The 14,131-nt window shown below is 35.6% G+C and overlaps 1 protein-coding gene across 2 annotated transcripts in view; it reads left to right on the top strand.

Annotated features, from left to right (window-relative positions):
- Positions 1 to 14,126, top strand: part of tax1bp1a (Tax1 (human T-cell leukemia virus type I) binding protein 1a) — a 32,514-nt gene extending 18,388 nt beyond the window's left edge. For both annotated transcript variants that reach the window (XM_073821257.1, XM_073821256.1), the window contains exons 10-17: positions 37 to 213; positions 356 to 431; positions 1,458 to 1,732; positions 2,468 to 2,554; positions 3,195 to 3,375; positions 5,169 to 5,320; positions 7,537 to 7,622; positions 11,639 to 14,126. In XM_073821257.1, coding sequence (XP_073677358.1) covers positions 37 to 213; positions 356 to 431; positions 1,458 to 1,732; positions 2,468 to 2,554; positions 3,195 to 3,375; positions 5,169 to 5,320; positions 7,537 to 7,622; positions 11,639 to 11,849 — 1,245 coding nt within the window. In that variant the 3' untranslated portion in view covers positions 11,850 to 14,126. The remainder of the gene's footprint in view (positions 1 to 36; positions 214 to 355; positions 432 to 1,457; positions 1,733 to 2,467; positions 2,555 to 3,194; positions 3,376 to 5,168; positions 5,321 to 7,536; positions 7,623 to 11,638) is intronic.
- The last annotated feature ends 5 nt before the right edge of the window (positions 14,127 to 14,131 follow it).

Here is a 14,131-nt window from a genome sequence, read left to right as displayed (position 1 = left end):
ACTCTCATTCTCTTATTTTATTTCTTTAAATTTCAGGGCAGAGGTGGAGTGGGTGTGGTTTCAGATCTGGAGGTGGAGCTACAAAAGGAGGTTGAAGAACTAAAGCTGCGTCTCAATATGGCTGCAGAGCACTACAAAGAGAAATACAGAGAGTGCCAACGTTTGCGAAGACAAGTCACCAAACTGACCCAGCAACAGGAGACGCAGCAGGGGGTGAGTAACTGAAATTTTGGCTTTGCCAGGTGTAAATTCACAAAAATTCAACAATGAAGCTTTTAGACTTTACTAATTATACACTTAATGTTCACGTAAGATCTGAAACACCCTCCACTCTCCAATATTACGTATGTTTTAGGACTGTAACAGGAATGATGCCTCTACAGAGACCACACAGGAGTTACACACACCAGATGCAGAGACACCTCCAACAGGTATTGGCAAGGAGAGAAACGAATCGTAACACATTTAAACTAAAACACATAATCAAAGTAGTTTCTTTATAAAAGGATTGAGCGAAAATATTAAGCAACACAACTGATTTAAGCACCCATAATAATAAAAATGTGTTTCTTGGGCACCAAATCAGCATATTAGAATGATTTCCAAAGGATCATGCGACACTGAAGACTATAGTAATAGAGTAATGTATTAAAATAGTAAAACAGTTATTTTAAATTTCACAATATTTCACTTTTTACTGTGTCGGCGATTGCTTATGAAGGGCAGTACTAAATGAAAAAAAAAAAAAAAAAAAGAAAAATATACACATCCTCATTCCTTTCAAAAGTTTACACCCCCGGGTCTTAATGCATCATTTTAACTTCTGAAGCGTTTGAAACTTCTGTAATAGTTGCATATGAGTCCCTCAGTTGTCCTCAGTCTGAAAAGATGGATCTCAAAATCATACAGGCATTGTTGGAAAGGGTTCAAATACACTAAAATGTTGAAAAACCAAAGAAATTGTGAGGCCTGAAGGATTTTTCTGAAGAACAGCAGGCAGTTTAACTGCTCAGGACAAACAAGGAACTCATAAACAACTGTCTCTAAACAAAAAAATACTGCTGTGTATCATTCAGGTAACAACACAGTATTAAGAATCAAGTGCATGTAAACTTTTGAACAGGGTCATTTTTATTAATTCAACTATTATTTTCTCTTGTGGACTATATGTAAACCTCTTTTATGTGAAATATCTTCTACAGGTCAGGAATAAATTAAGAAAAAAAAAATATTTTTATGATCCCTCTTATTTTGCAAATTCTGCAAGGTGTATGTAAACTTTTGACTTCAACTGTATATTTATATTACGATTGTTGGTTATTGGTATCATTCAAAACATCCATAGCTGTACATTTAGACATCAAATACTTAGCAGTTTTATGTCCATTGTTTTATATGCTCGATAATACTGTGAACAACTTCTTATGCATTTTGCATTAACTTCTCACATTTAAAAGATCAATATCCTGCTGAGATCAAACCTGCAACACCAAGAGATGCTGAAAGACTGGAAGTTGAAGGTAGACCTGGACAGAAGGGGAAGGAAGAGAAAGAGGAAGAAGAGGAGGATGATGATGACGAAGATGAAGAAGAAGAGGAAGAGGATGAGGAAGAGGAGTGCAGCGTGTCAGTCGAAGCTGAGCTTGCCTGCATGGAAGAAAAATGGAGAAAGCAATGCACCATCAATGAAAACCTGAAGCTCCTGCTAGCCAGTGAAGAGCAGCGGTTTAAAGTACGTAAACACACACACACACAGGCAGGAAGAGCCAGCCACGGAAACTCACACATTCATTTGCATTAGATGTCAGAGCACACAAGCGTGCAAACACAGTTGAACTTCCACGGGCTGGTTTTTAGGTCCAGTTCACTGTGGTATCACATTTCCGTCAGCCTTGTGAGCGTGTGCGAACACGGCAGTCATTAAGGACAGAGCTGGCCAAGTGGAAAGGAGGTCGTAAAGGACTCTTCTTGTCTGAGTATTTAGACAAAGCTGGAGACACCATCAAAAGGAAAGTCTTTTATTTACAGCGTGTTTAAACGCATGCACACGCTCTCACCAAATGCTTTATGACTGTTTGCGGGAGAGCAGGGTAAGATCGTAGTAAACCCATTTCAACTCAACTTCAAACTCAAACAGGCATTTACACAACGATAACTCAGAAAGAGAAAAAAAGAAGGAGATCAGCAGACAGTACGCTGATGTTATTCTATCTTTCTCTATTAGATGTGGGACCTCTAGTTACAAAGACTGAGCGAGGAGGTTACAGTCAGTCTATATATCAGTTTGTCTAAGTTATACATACTACTCTCAACTCAAATTTGACATCTCAGTTAACCTACAATGTTGTATCGAACAGAATATACATTTAAATCAAAAGTTTGTGACCCTAATCTAAAGCAAAAATAAATTTAATGTCCAGATGCCACTCATAAATAAATAAAATAAATTGTATGAATTTCTTGACAGACTCAGGTCTCAGATAAGGACAGAGAGGTGTCTGCCCTGAGGGAGAGTCTTGTGGTGGTGACCAGGGAGAAAGAGAGACTGGAAAAGGTAAGAGCATTTACATTATAAATCATTTTTGTTCTTCATACTCAAGTGTTTTGTTCTTTGTTTGCTATTCAAACATCCAAAAAGCTGCGGTATCTTCTAAGGCTGGTATTATTAGCTTGATCTTCTAAATGTTAATGAGAATCTTTAAATATTAAATACCTTAATTTGATTCTTAGCAGGTAAGACGCTGAAATCAGGCAGAGTGTGAATGTTTGAGCCCCAAGAGTCACGGCTAAATGCCACATTCGGCTCCCTGATTACCCATCAGCACTTGTGTTAAATGTTAAATGTGCGAATAATTCCTCTAATCATGGCTCATGGATATGAGGTCAAAGGAGAGGGAAAGAAAGAACAAGAAAAAGAGTAAAAAGCAAGGAGAGTTATACACTGTGTCAGCGCTATTTAAAGACTGGTAATAATTGATCTGTATTACAATAGTACTCAAGATTTCTGTTTCTTTGGTTGAAGATCATTGGGCAAAGAAGTTTTATTCGGGTTCTTGTAGTGTCTAAATACCCTGTCTCGTCAATTTTAGTAAAAATATTTGTGTTATTATCTGGTTTTACTCATGGAAGCAATAAATAAGTGTTTCCTGTCAGGTATGAGATGGATTCTGTAAATAATTTTGGTTTTCTTGCAGGAGTTGCGGCAGTGTATGAACAGAGTGGAGGCAGCAGGGGGTCGGAAGTCTGAGGTCAGAGAGCCAATGTTGCTGCGTTACCCACTGCCGTATCCACAAGACCAACCTCCACTTCCACTGATACCCCAGCAACCTGCCGAACTGCAGTATGGAAACCCCTATTCAGAGCAAGAGACCCGGGGTGGGTGCACAATTTTGTCTGCTTTTATTTTTTAAGTCGATCTTTGAAAGTAAGTAAAGTAAATGAACTATTACATCATTTGAAAAACGTAGATCAGGGTTCCTCAAATCTTACCCTGGAGGTCCAATGCGCTGCAGAGTTTAGCTCCAACCCTGATCAAACTCACCTACCTGTGATTCTCTAATGATCCTGAAGACCTTGATTAGCATTCTCAGGTGTGTTTGATTAGGGTTGGAGCTAAACTCTGCAGTGCATTGGACCTCCAGGGTAAGATTTGAGGATCCCTGACGTAGATTGTCTATAAAGACTTGTTTATGGTTGAATTTTTAAAAATATATTTTTATTTATAAATATTAAATAATTATTCATAAGATACCATTTAAAAGTTAGGCATCAGTATTGGATAATTTGAAAAAATGTAGATTGTCTATAATGATTTTGAATATGCTTTATTTTACACTAAAGTACACTACCAGTCAAAGGTTTTTGAACAGTAAGATTTTTAATGTTTTTTTTAAAGAAGGCTCACCAAGCCTGCATTTATTTGATCCAAAGCACAGCAAAAAAGTAATATTTTGAAATATTTATGCTATTTAAAATAACTGTTTTCTATTTGAATATATTTTAAAATGTAATTTATTCCTGTGATTTCAAAGCTGATTTTTTTGCTTCATTACTTCAGTCATATGATCCTTCAGAATTCATTCTACTATTCTGATTTGCTGTTTAAAAAACATTTTGTATTATTATTATTATGGAGAACAGGAGAACAGCGTTTATCTGAAATAGAAACCTTTGTAATATTATGTCTTTATCATCACTTTTGATCAATTTAAAGCATCCTTGCTAAATAAAAGTATTAACTTCTAAACAAAATAAATAAATTATACTGACTCCAAGCCTTTGAATGGTATAGTGTATCTTTGGATCTTTCTATTCATCAAAGAATCCTAAGAAAAAGTTACTCAACTATTTTAAATATTGATACTACTACTAAGAAAAAATGTTTATTGAACAGCAAATCAGCATATTAGAATGATTTCTGAAGGATCATGTGACACTAAAGACTGGAGTTAGGATGCTGAAAATTTAGCTTTGATCACAGGAATAAATTACAATTTAAAATATATTCAAATGGAAAGCAGTTTTTTTTTATTTATAAGTATTAATAATTATTCATAAACTATCATTTAACAGTTAGAGGTCAGTAAGATAAAAAATAAAAATTAAAAATTAAAGCCTAGTATGTTCACCAAGGCTGATTTAGTTTGATCAAAAATACAGTAAAAACAGTAAAACTGTGAAATATTATTACATTACAATTGATGATTTTAATCTATTTTAAACTGTTATTTATTCCTGTGATGGCAAAGCTGAATTTTCAATATCATTACTCTAATCTTTTGGATCACACAATGCTTCAGAAATCATTCTAATATGCTGATTTGCTGCTCAAGAAACATTTCTTCTTATTATCAATATTTTTGTCATACATTTTATTTATGATTCTTTGATGCATAGAAAGTTCAACAGAACACCAATTTCTTGAAATAGAAATCTTCTGTAATTACATTGATCAACATTTTTACTGTCACTTGTGAACAATAAAATGTGTCCTAGCTGAATAAAAGTGGTAGTGTTTTATATATAAAAATGTACTGTATTTGTTTTGCTGTCATGTTGAAATTTGGTAGAGTATCAAGAACATTTCAATGACATTGGTGTTTAACTACTGAAAGTAGTTTTGTGATTTGACAACCTTATTCAGAACTATCTGAATTGTTGTTGCTCAGATGGAGCAGATGGGGCATTATCCCCAGAACAAACATGCCGGCCTCCTCCTTTGGCTCCGCCGCCATGGGGTGGTCCTGTGGTCTGCAGTCAGCCGTCACGCAGTCTCAGCCCCCCTGATGGCCTGGAGAATCCTGCTGAAGAGCGACCTAATGTAAGAACACATACTGTATACACACATAGAGCAGTGGAAATATTTTGAAAGCACCCCAACAACTTCTACTTCTACATTTTTTGGCACCTACAAAGATGTACAATAGACTTGGTCTGTTTTAATGTAACTTCAGACTGCTATAAGTATTGCTTGATGAGTAGTATTGAAAGAGTTTTTATCTGGACAGTAGCCAAGTTTCCATCCAGTTTTTAGCGATGTTTTGTTATTTACAAAGAGAATATGCATTAAAAAAACTTGGCTTTTTAATCATAAAATGGTGTACGTGATTACGTTATCACTAAAAAAACACATTTTCGCTAAAGTGTGGGTGTATCGCAAAAAATATTGTGCAATGTCTATTGCGCAAATTACATAGGCTAGTAGCCTGTTCTTCATCCATTCGAAACTTTATTATATAGGCTATTATTGAACTGTATAGACGTTTTTCCTGAACACAGAAGTCACGCCTGACGAATGCTTTGCATTTCCGGTCTCCAGTGTTTCTAGTCAAATTAGCGTATATTCGGAGTTGATAATCTAATGTTAAACCTATTATAATGTTTTTAAAAAGCACATGGCTCCATAGCGCCATCACTTGGCAATATCGCAATGACCGTCATTTGTCAGATGTGTGTGTAGATCACACAAACCTGCCGAAGTTAGCTACATTAAAAACAGATGGACTATTTGAATGGGTTCCTATGGAGACCGGAACAGAAGAGCATCCAATCTGACATGGTTTGCTCAGTTTACTCAGGAAAAAGGTTTATAGGCCTACATAAAATTATTTTTATTAACAAGTGATTTTTTTTTTTTTGTACTTAGGCCTAACATATATAGCTAACAAGCCAAAATGAATTAATGTAATTTTTTTTACTTTTTGTACAAAATTAATACATTTTTACTTGCAACATACTGAAGGAACATCAAATTAAGATATGTATATTTGAAAGGTAACTCGTCTTTTTCTTACCATATATAAAATAATTTGAGATAAAATCTAATAGTCCTATAGTCTAATAAACCACGACACCACATTTATTAGCTTTAAAGCTTTTCTCAACAAAGTGTTTCCAAACTAATTTTTGTGACATTTGAACTATTGATGTAGAATTTATGCACTGAAGTTAAATAAAAAAAAGATTGTGTCGACACATGAGAAATTTTTTCGATAAATGGCATTTCCATTAACTATATCGGTACAAATTTTATAGCGCTAAATATTTTTTCATTAAAAAAATCCTTGGATGGAAACCTGGCTAATGTAATTTTTAAATCTTTTTTGAAAACTTAATTCACCCAAAAATGAAAATTCTGTCATTAATTACTCACCCTCATGTCTTTACAAACCCATAAGACCTTTGTTTATCTTCAGAACACAAATTAAGATATTTTTGATAAAATCCGAGAGCTGATCCATCAAAGGTGCAACCATGTACAAGGCCCAGAAAGGTATTGTTAAAAACAAATCATTATATCTGGATTCATAAAACTAGTTTATAAGACTCATCAGCTTTATTTTACATCATTTTTTGTAAGGTTCAGAACTAACTGGGTGTTATTGTGCCAGTCTTTAAACTGATATGTGGCATTACCATGTATTTTTGTCACTCTTTAGCAACCTTCACTTCTTCTTCCTCTCTCTCAGACTTTCTTTCTGCTTTAAACCCTTCCTCTTGACTTCCACCTTGTCGCCCTTTGATTCAAACTCTTTGATTCACTCATTTTTTTCATCTTCTCTTCCTCGCTGCCCTCTGCATTCCCTGCACCCTCAGACCTCAGTTCATAGGTGAATACAGAGGTGGTTAATTTGCATGAAACGGCAATTAAGGCTTTTCTCTTTTGAGCTCGTTAGCGGATTAGAGTGACGAGGCTAGAGGCTCGTTAGAGAGAGATGTTGACGAGGGCTATGCTAATTGGCTGGGGGTGCCGGCCTGTGATATTTGAGGGTGCAGATCGGCGCTGACCCCTTTCTCCTCCTTTCTCGTTTGCTGCGTTAAAAGCCCATTAACCTTTGCAGGAAGCCGGCTGTGTGCAGACAGGCGTGGCTTTTCGTCGGAAGTGTGGGTGTGTGTGTGTCTGTGTGAGATCTTAGCTGTTATGTCTCAATAGAGAGGTGACAGCTAAATGTGTCCGCTGAAGAACGTTGTATTGTTATGTCTCAGTCAAGAAGAAATGATGTGTGTGGTACGTTTTGGTTTTTATGTCTTTCTTAGGGAGGTAATGGTGAGGCCCCGGCAGCCTGCGATCATCAGAGCCTGGAATCTAACGAGAGCCACACAAGCTTTTGCTTTGACACCAGGTGAATGTTCAGAATTACATGCTACCATACTGCACATAGTATGTTTGCAGTGTGTATTAGGGTTGTTCCGATTCCGATACTAGTAGTAGCCGCCGATACCACAAAAAAATCTAGCATTGGAATCGGCGAGTACTTGAACCCACGTACCGATCCGATACCATTTTCTTAAGATATAAGTTATTCCCGCTAGCAAATCAGAAGCCAGTTCTTCTTCGCGGCTCAGAATGCAAACAGTGTTGCCACAAGCACCACTGTTTAGAGCAGCGAAGAAGAAATACAAATGTGCTAGCAGTTTGTCCGCTAAAACGGCGGCATGTCTCATATGTAGGGCTTTATGATTTCTGCGATGCGGAAAACACGGACGGAATCGCGGAATCCAGTCAAAATGGAACTTACAGTTTAACGCGGAACGTCACGGAATTTGTCAAAGTTTGATGCATTAATCAAAGGTAGTTCGTTACACTTAAATCAAATCGTGATATGGACTAATATTAAGCCGAAAACCGGCTGTTTAAATATGAATTAATGCGTGGTTCTGTGTTAATGAATTGTACAAGCGCGTGGTTTGTTTACTCCTTGGACATTAAGCGCGCGGGACACTTGCGATAATATTAAAGGGCTCCAGACTGTGACCAATTTTTCTGCCAGTGTTACTAATTTTCGTGAGCGGTCACACTGGCGCGACCACCGCGTTGTTCAACTCATAAGCTCTGCCATTTCTGTCTCAGATGAGAAACATAAAATGGCACGCGAAACGAAAGTGAAACTAACACGACACGTTTGAGCTGCTCAGCGCCGACCTTTTATCAGCTTGGACTGCAATGCAAACAAACTTGCACAAACCCCGAACAGCTTTATTCGGGAGCCAACGTTGATTTTGCAACACTGTTACTGCTGCGAGATGCAGTGAGGAGCATTTGAAAATTGCGCACAATGAATAAGGTTGCTGCGAGATCTAGTGAGAATCTTTCAAATTCTGTCCAAAATTCTCTGTTATAAACAGGGCTGATGTACGTCAGAAAACCAGATTAGTAATACTAACTATATAAAAAATATTACTGTCAAATGTATGTCATATATTAAAAATACTCTAGTTCACTGTATATATCACTGTATGTTTGTTTTATTAAGGAATAAGTCTGAAGCACACAATAAAATAATTTATTAGTATTATCTACAGCTGTATATACAATTACACACCCAGGTATCGGATTAGTACTCGGTATCGGCCGATACCCCGAGCCCAGGTATCGGAATCGGTATCGGGAAGGAAAAAAGGGTATCGGAACATCTCTAGTGTGTATACGCTGTACACCATTTGCATTGAATGCCTAGAGGTACTATATTTTCAAAAACTGTAGTAAACAATAGGGATGTAAGGGTATTATCAAAATCGCAGTGTCTTGATATTATCTTGGTCACATGACAATATGAAACGATAGGTCTTCCGGGCAAAAAGTGCTTTTAAAATATATTTCAACTTTTTATTCTAACACAAAGGTCTTTAAAGTTGTGTTTTGGGCCATTATGCTTTGGCACAGTATCTATCAAATGAACTAAAACTGAAAGCACAATATGCTTAATCCCTTCTTCAAGTCTATTTTCGCTACACGTTTCAAAGTGAAGCATGCACTTCGTTCCGCCGATCAGCTCGTGATCAGGTGTTTTCTGTGTCTCAGAACGGCTCAGTTCACAGTGAATGCAGTGAACTCGTTTAATGCATGAGCTGTGAGTTTAGCGCACATTTGGGAATACAACGGCCACCAGTTATGCTTTATTTTTGTGGCAGATGATTACAGCATTTCACTAGATTTGAAGTGAGACGTGTTTTTGTAAGCCTGTTTTCACTGAAGCTGGAGATTTCCGTCAAAATAAAAGGTTAAAAGTGCACTATGAATTGCTGACAGCTAGCGGTTTAAATGCGTTACTGCAGTCCAAATTTAAAAACTCTTTTAAGTGTAGAAATTAGGAAAGAAGAACTGTAATTTCTCTACAGTACTGTAAAGCAAAAATAAAATACCTATGAAATTCATATATTTTATAGTGCTATTGTTTTATAGTATATGGCTATTACTGTCATAGGAATAACAATAATATAAAAATGTTGTTGTTATTATTATTATTATTATATTCTAGTTTGTTTGGCTTCCTAAAACACCAGTGTGAATGTAATTTAGACTGAGACAGTATACCACAAATAAAAAGAGGGTTGAGTCCCCTTTAAAGTTCAGATACAAGTTAATTTCCTGACTTTTTCTGACTTAAGTTAATGCATTTTTTTCCCAATTATTCATTTGTCCTTTTTTTTTTTTTTTTAAATATCGCAATATCGTATCATGAACTTCATATCGTGATATTATTGTATTGTGAGATTTTGATATCATTACATCCCTAGTAAACAACAAAGTATACTATGTGAACCACTGTATCCCACAATGTTCTGGGCCTGGCTTTTAATTTCCAAGTGACAAATGACTTGAAGTAATATAAAATTTTATTTTATTATTTATAAAATGTTCATGAAAATTAAGACTTTATTTTAAAGCGTCAATGATTCAGTAATGTAAAATGTACATTTTTCTATCTCGGTTTTTTGACTCATTACTGGATCTGACTGCCAAATGTTTTTGAAGACATACCAAAACATTTTTTTTCACCCAAAAAAATGAAATAAAACATTACAGTAAATTCTTATTTCAAAGGTAATAACTGAATGTCATTTGCACCTTGGTGAGGTCATGTGACGAAGCATACAATATACAGTCGATACATGGTTGCAAAGTGTGTGCTATAAACTATTCTAAATATTAGACCATAAACACTACAGTATATACTGCATAGTATGCAGCAGTGCTATTTTAGTATAATTTATTTACTATGAATTTATTTTATATTTTATATTCTCATTTTAATGTTACCTAAAGTTTTAGTAATTTAAAGTTTTTGTCATTTTTATTATTATTTTTTATATGTCTTTATAGTCTTTAGGGTTCTTTTATTTAGTTTTTGTTATTTTATTACTTCAAATAAAATTAAATGAAAATTAAAAATGTTGCCTTGGAAGCTAGCTAAATTCTAGAATAAAAATTTCCTGATAATTTACTCATCCCCATGTCATCCAAGATGTTCATGTCTTTCTTTATTCAGTTGAAAAAAAAAGCATTTTGATGGAAAAATTTCAGGATTTTTCTCCATATAGTGGACTTCAACGGGGATCAACAGGTTGAAGGTCCAAATTGCAGTTTCAATGCAGCTTCAAAGGGCTCTACACGATCCCAGCCAAGGAATAAGGGTCTTATCTAGCGAAACAATCTGCCATTTTCTAAAAAAAAAATTGTATATATATTTTATAACCACAAATGCTCATCTTGCACTAGTGCAACTTCACACATTACATAATCAATTTTGGAAAGTTCATGTGCGGTTAGTTCTTCGTCTGTGTTCTTTGGTTTAAAATGGTAGGGCAGGCGAAAAACCTCATCTCATTTTCTCCTCCAACTTCTTTTTTCCTCCAACTTTCTTCCTCCAAAATTGTCCGACATCGCTATTTTACCTTTTTTTTTAAGGGCCTTTGAGTTTCTTTGCACGTTTGCTTTGTAAACACTGGGTTGGTCATTCCGCCTACAACATGTGTGACTTTCCGTGACTACGTAATGCATGAAGTTGAGCTAGTGCAAGATGAGCATTTGTGGTTAAAACATTAGACCCATATTCCTAGGCTGAGACTGTGTAAAGCCCTTTGACTCTGCATTGAAACTGCAAATTAAACCTTCAACCCGTTGATCCCCATTGAAGTCCACTATATGGAGAAAAATCCTGGAATGCTTTCCTCAAAAACCTTGATTTTTTTTTCGACTGAAGAAAGAACGACATCTTGTATGACATAGGGGTAAGTAAATTATCAGGAAATTTGAGTTCTTTAAGTGAACTTATCTTTTAAGCAGTAAGCAATAAGAAATGTTTCATTCCAAACACATCCCACTTGCAACACTCTCTCTGTCTCTTCCCCCACTCAGACCTGATGTTCATAAAAGGTGTCCCCTGTGTGAGGTGATCTTCCCGCCGCACTTTGAGCAAAGCAGTTTCGAACGCCATGTGGAGTCTCACTGGAGGGTATGTCCCGTCTGCAGCGAGCAGTTTCCACTGGACTGCCAGCAGCATCTCTACGAAAAGCATGTGCACACACACTTTGATGACAATGTTCTGAACTTTGAAAACTTCGAATAGAGAGGGGAAAAAATATTTATTTGCTTTTAGTTCAATATAAAATGCCTCAGGTGATTCAGGGGGCTTCAGTGTTTTGTTCGAAACACGCTGATGTTGTCACTTTGTTGTAACCGCTGCATAACTCATGCCAGGAGGATATGCCATCGGAATATTTGATTTGCACATAGACGAGCATTAGTTCAGATATTTAAACTTCTAAGGGACAGAATACTATAATAATGGACTTCAGGTGTAATAGGTACAGTTGAGGTCAAAAGTTTACATCCCCCCTTTTAAGAATCTGCAAAATGTTAATTATTTTACCAAAGTAAGAGGGATTATACAAAATGCATGTTATTGTTTATTTATTCCTGACCTGAATAAGATATTTCACATAAAAGATGTTTACATATAGTCCACAAGAGAAAATAATAGCTGAATTTATAAAAATGACCCTGTTCAAAAGTTTACATACACTTGATTCTTAATACTGTGTTGTTACCTGAATGATCAAAAGCTGTTTTTTTGTTTAGTGATAGTTGTTCATGAGTTCCTTGTTTGTCCTGAATAGTTAAACTGTCAGGTCCCACAGAATTTTTGTGTATTCGAAACCTTTCCAACTATGACTGTATGAGTATGAGATCCATATTTTCACACTGAGGGACTTTTACAGAAGGTTCAAACGTTCACTGATTCTCCAGAAGGAAAATTATGCATTAAGAGCTGGGGGTGGAAACTTTTGAACATAATGGAGATGTGTACATCTATCTATCTATCTATCTATCTATCTATCTATCTATATATATATATATATATATATATATATATATATATATATATATATATCTCCATTTAGTACTGCCTATTAGAGGCCTGATCCTAAAATTCTAAAAGTTCTCACCCCCCAGCTCTTAACACTTTAAAGGAGAGCAGGTTTTTCCTTTTGAAGCATCAGTAAGCGTGAACCTTTGAACCTTGTGGAATAGTTGCATATGAATCCCTTAGTTGTTCTCAATGTGAAAAGATGGATTATTTTCTCTTGTGGACTATATGTAAACATCTTCTATGTGAAATATCTTATTCAGGTCAGTACTAAATAAACAACAACATGCATTTTGTATGATCCCTCTTATTGTGGTAAAATAATTAACATTTTACAGATTCTGAAAGGGGGTGTAAACTTTTGACATCAATGGTATGTAAAAAAAAAAAAAATGAAAAGCACTTTTTTAGTTTAAAACTTTGTGTACAACTGTAAAACTGATTGCGCTTTAAATGAGAGCAGAGAGCTTTAGGTTGTCATTTATGAAAATGTAGATCTTTTTTTTTTTTTAAAGGACCAATGATGCAATGATGTTAATTCAGCCAAAAGGAAATGCCCTAAAATGACTCTAAAATGTCACCTCAGAGGCGAATTTGTTATGTGAAACGGTTACTCGTACACTAATTTAAAGGAATAGTTCACCTAAAAATGGAAATTCAGTCACCATTTAATCATGCCATTCTTCTGTGAAACAAAATACTGGTTGTGCTTCTCCAGGCAATTACAATAAATGTGGACTGAAGCTTTTAAGCTTTAGAAAAAGATGCAAAGCACCATAAAAATATCATGAAAGTGGTTTAAACAACTTTAAGTTGAGCCAAAGAATTGAATTAAGCAAGCCTGTTTCTGTTACGGTTTTGCAATTCTAAGAAAAAGTCAGAATTGCGAGAAAAGAAGTTAGAGTTTGATTTTTTTTTTTTTTTTTTCCCAGGGCGAAAACAAGCTTCTATTGTTAATCAGTCCAAGTTGTGAATGAATAGTTTCATTTATGAAGCTTAAAAGCTTCAGTCTTCATTTATTCTACTAGTAGCTCTTTTCAACAAACCGATTACCTTTAAAAATGTCTATTCTATGTGATAATGATGGCAAAACATTTTGTTTTAGGTGAACTGCTCCTTGAAGCTTATCTAAAATGACCAAGTAAGTCAATCCAGAAAGCTGAAACTAAGGCTGTGGATAGGGCAGCAACTTTTCAGTGCATCATTGGTTCAAACATCTCGCATTAAACTATTAAACTTTCAGTTTCAGCATTATATCCATCAAACATTCCTGCTTGAAATCCATTTATCCAACACAGCTGATGCTTCACACTGTAAGTGTGCCAGGACGTTAAACTTAGGGTTGCTCTGTGTTTGTGTGTATCAAGTGTATGTTTATTAATAAAGAATGCTACTGCTCAAGTTCATTCAACTGAACATTTGTGCTTGTATCAGCAAGTCATTATTACATCAGCACAATAAAACACAGAAACGGTCCGCAC

This window comes from Garra rufa, chromosome 17 (assembly GCF_049309525.1).
Source record: "Garra rufa chromosome 17, GarRuf1.0, whole genome shotgun sequence".
NCBI lineage: Eukaryota > Metazoa > Chordata > Actinopteri > Cypriniformes > Cyprinidae > Garra > Garra rufa.
The sequence above is the reverse complement of the archived record's forward strand: the minus strand, read 5'-3'. Positions and strand labels throughout refer to the sequence as shown.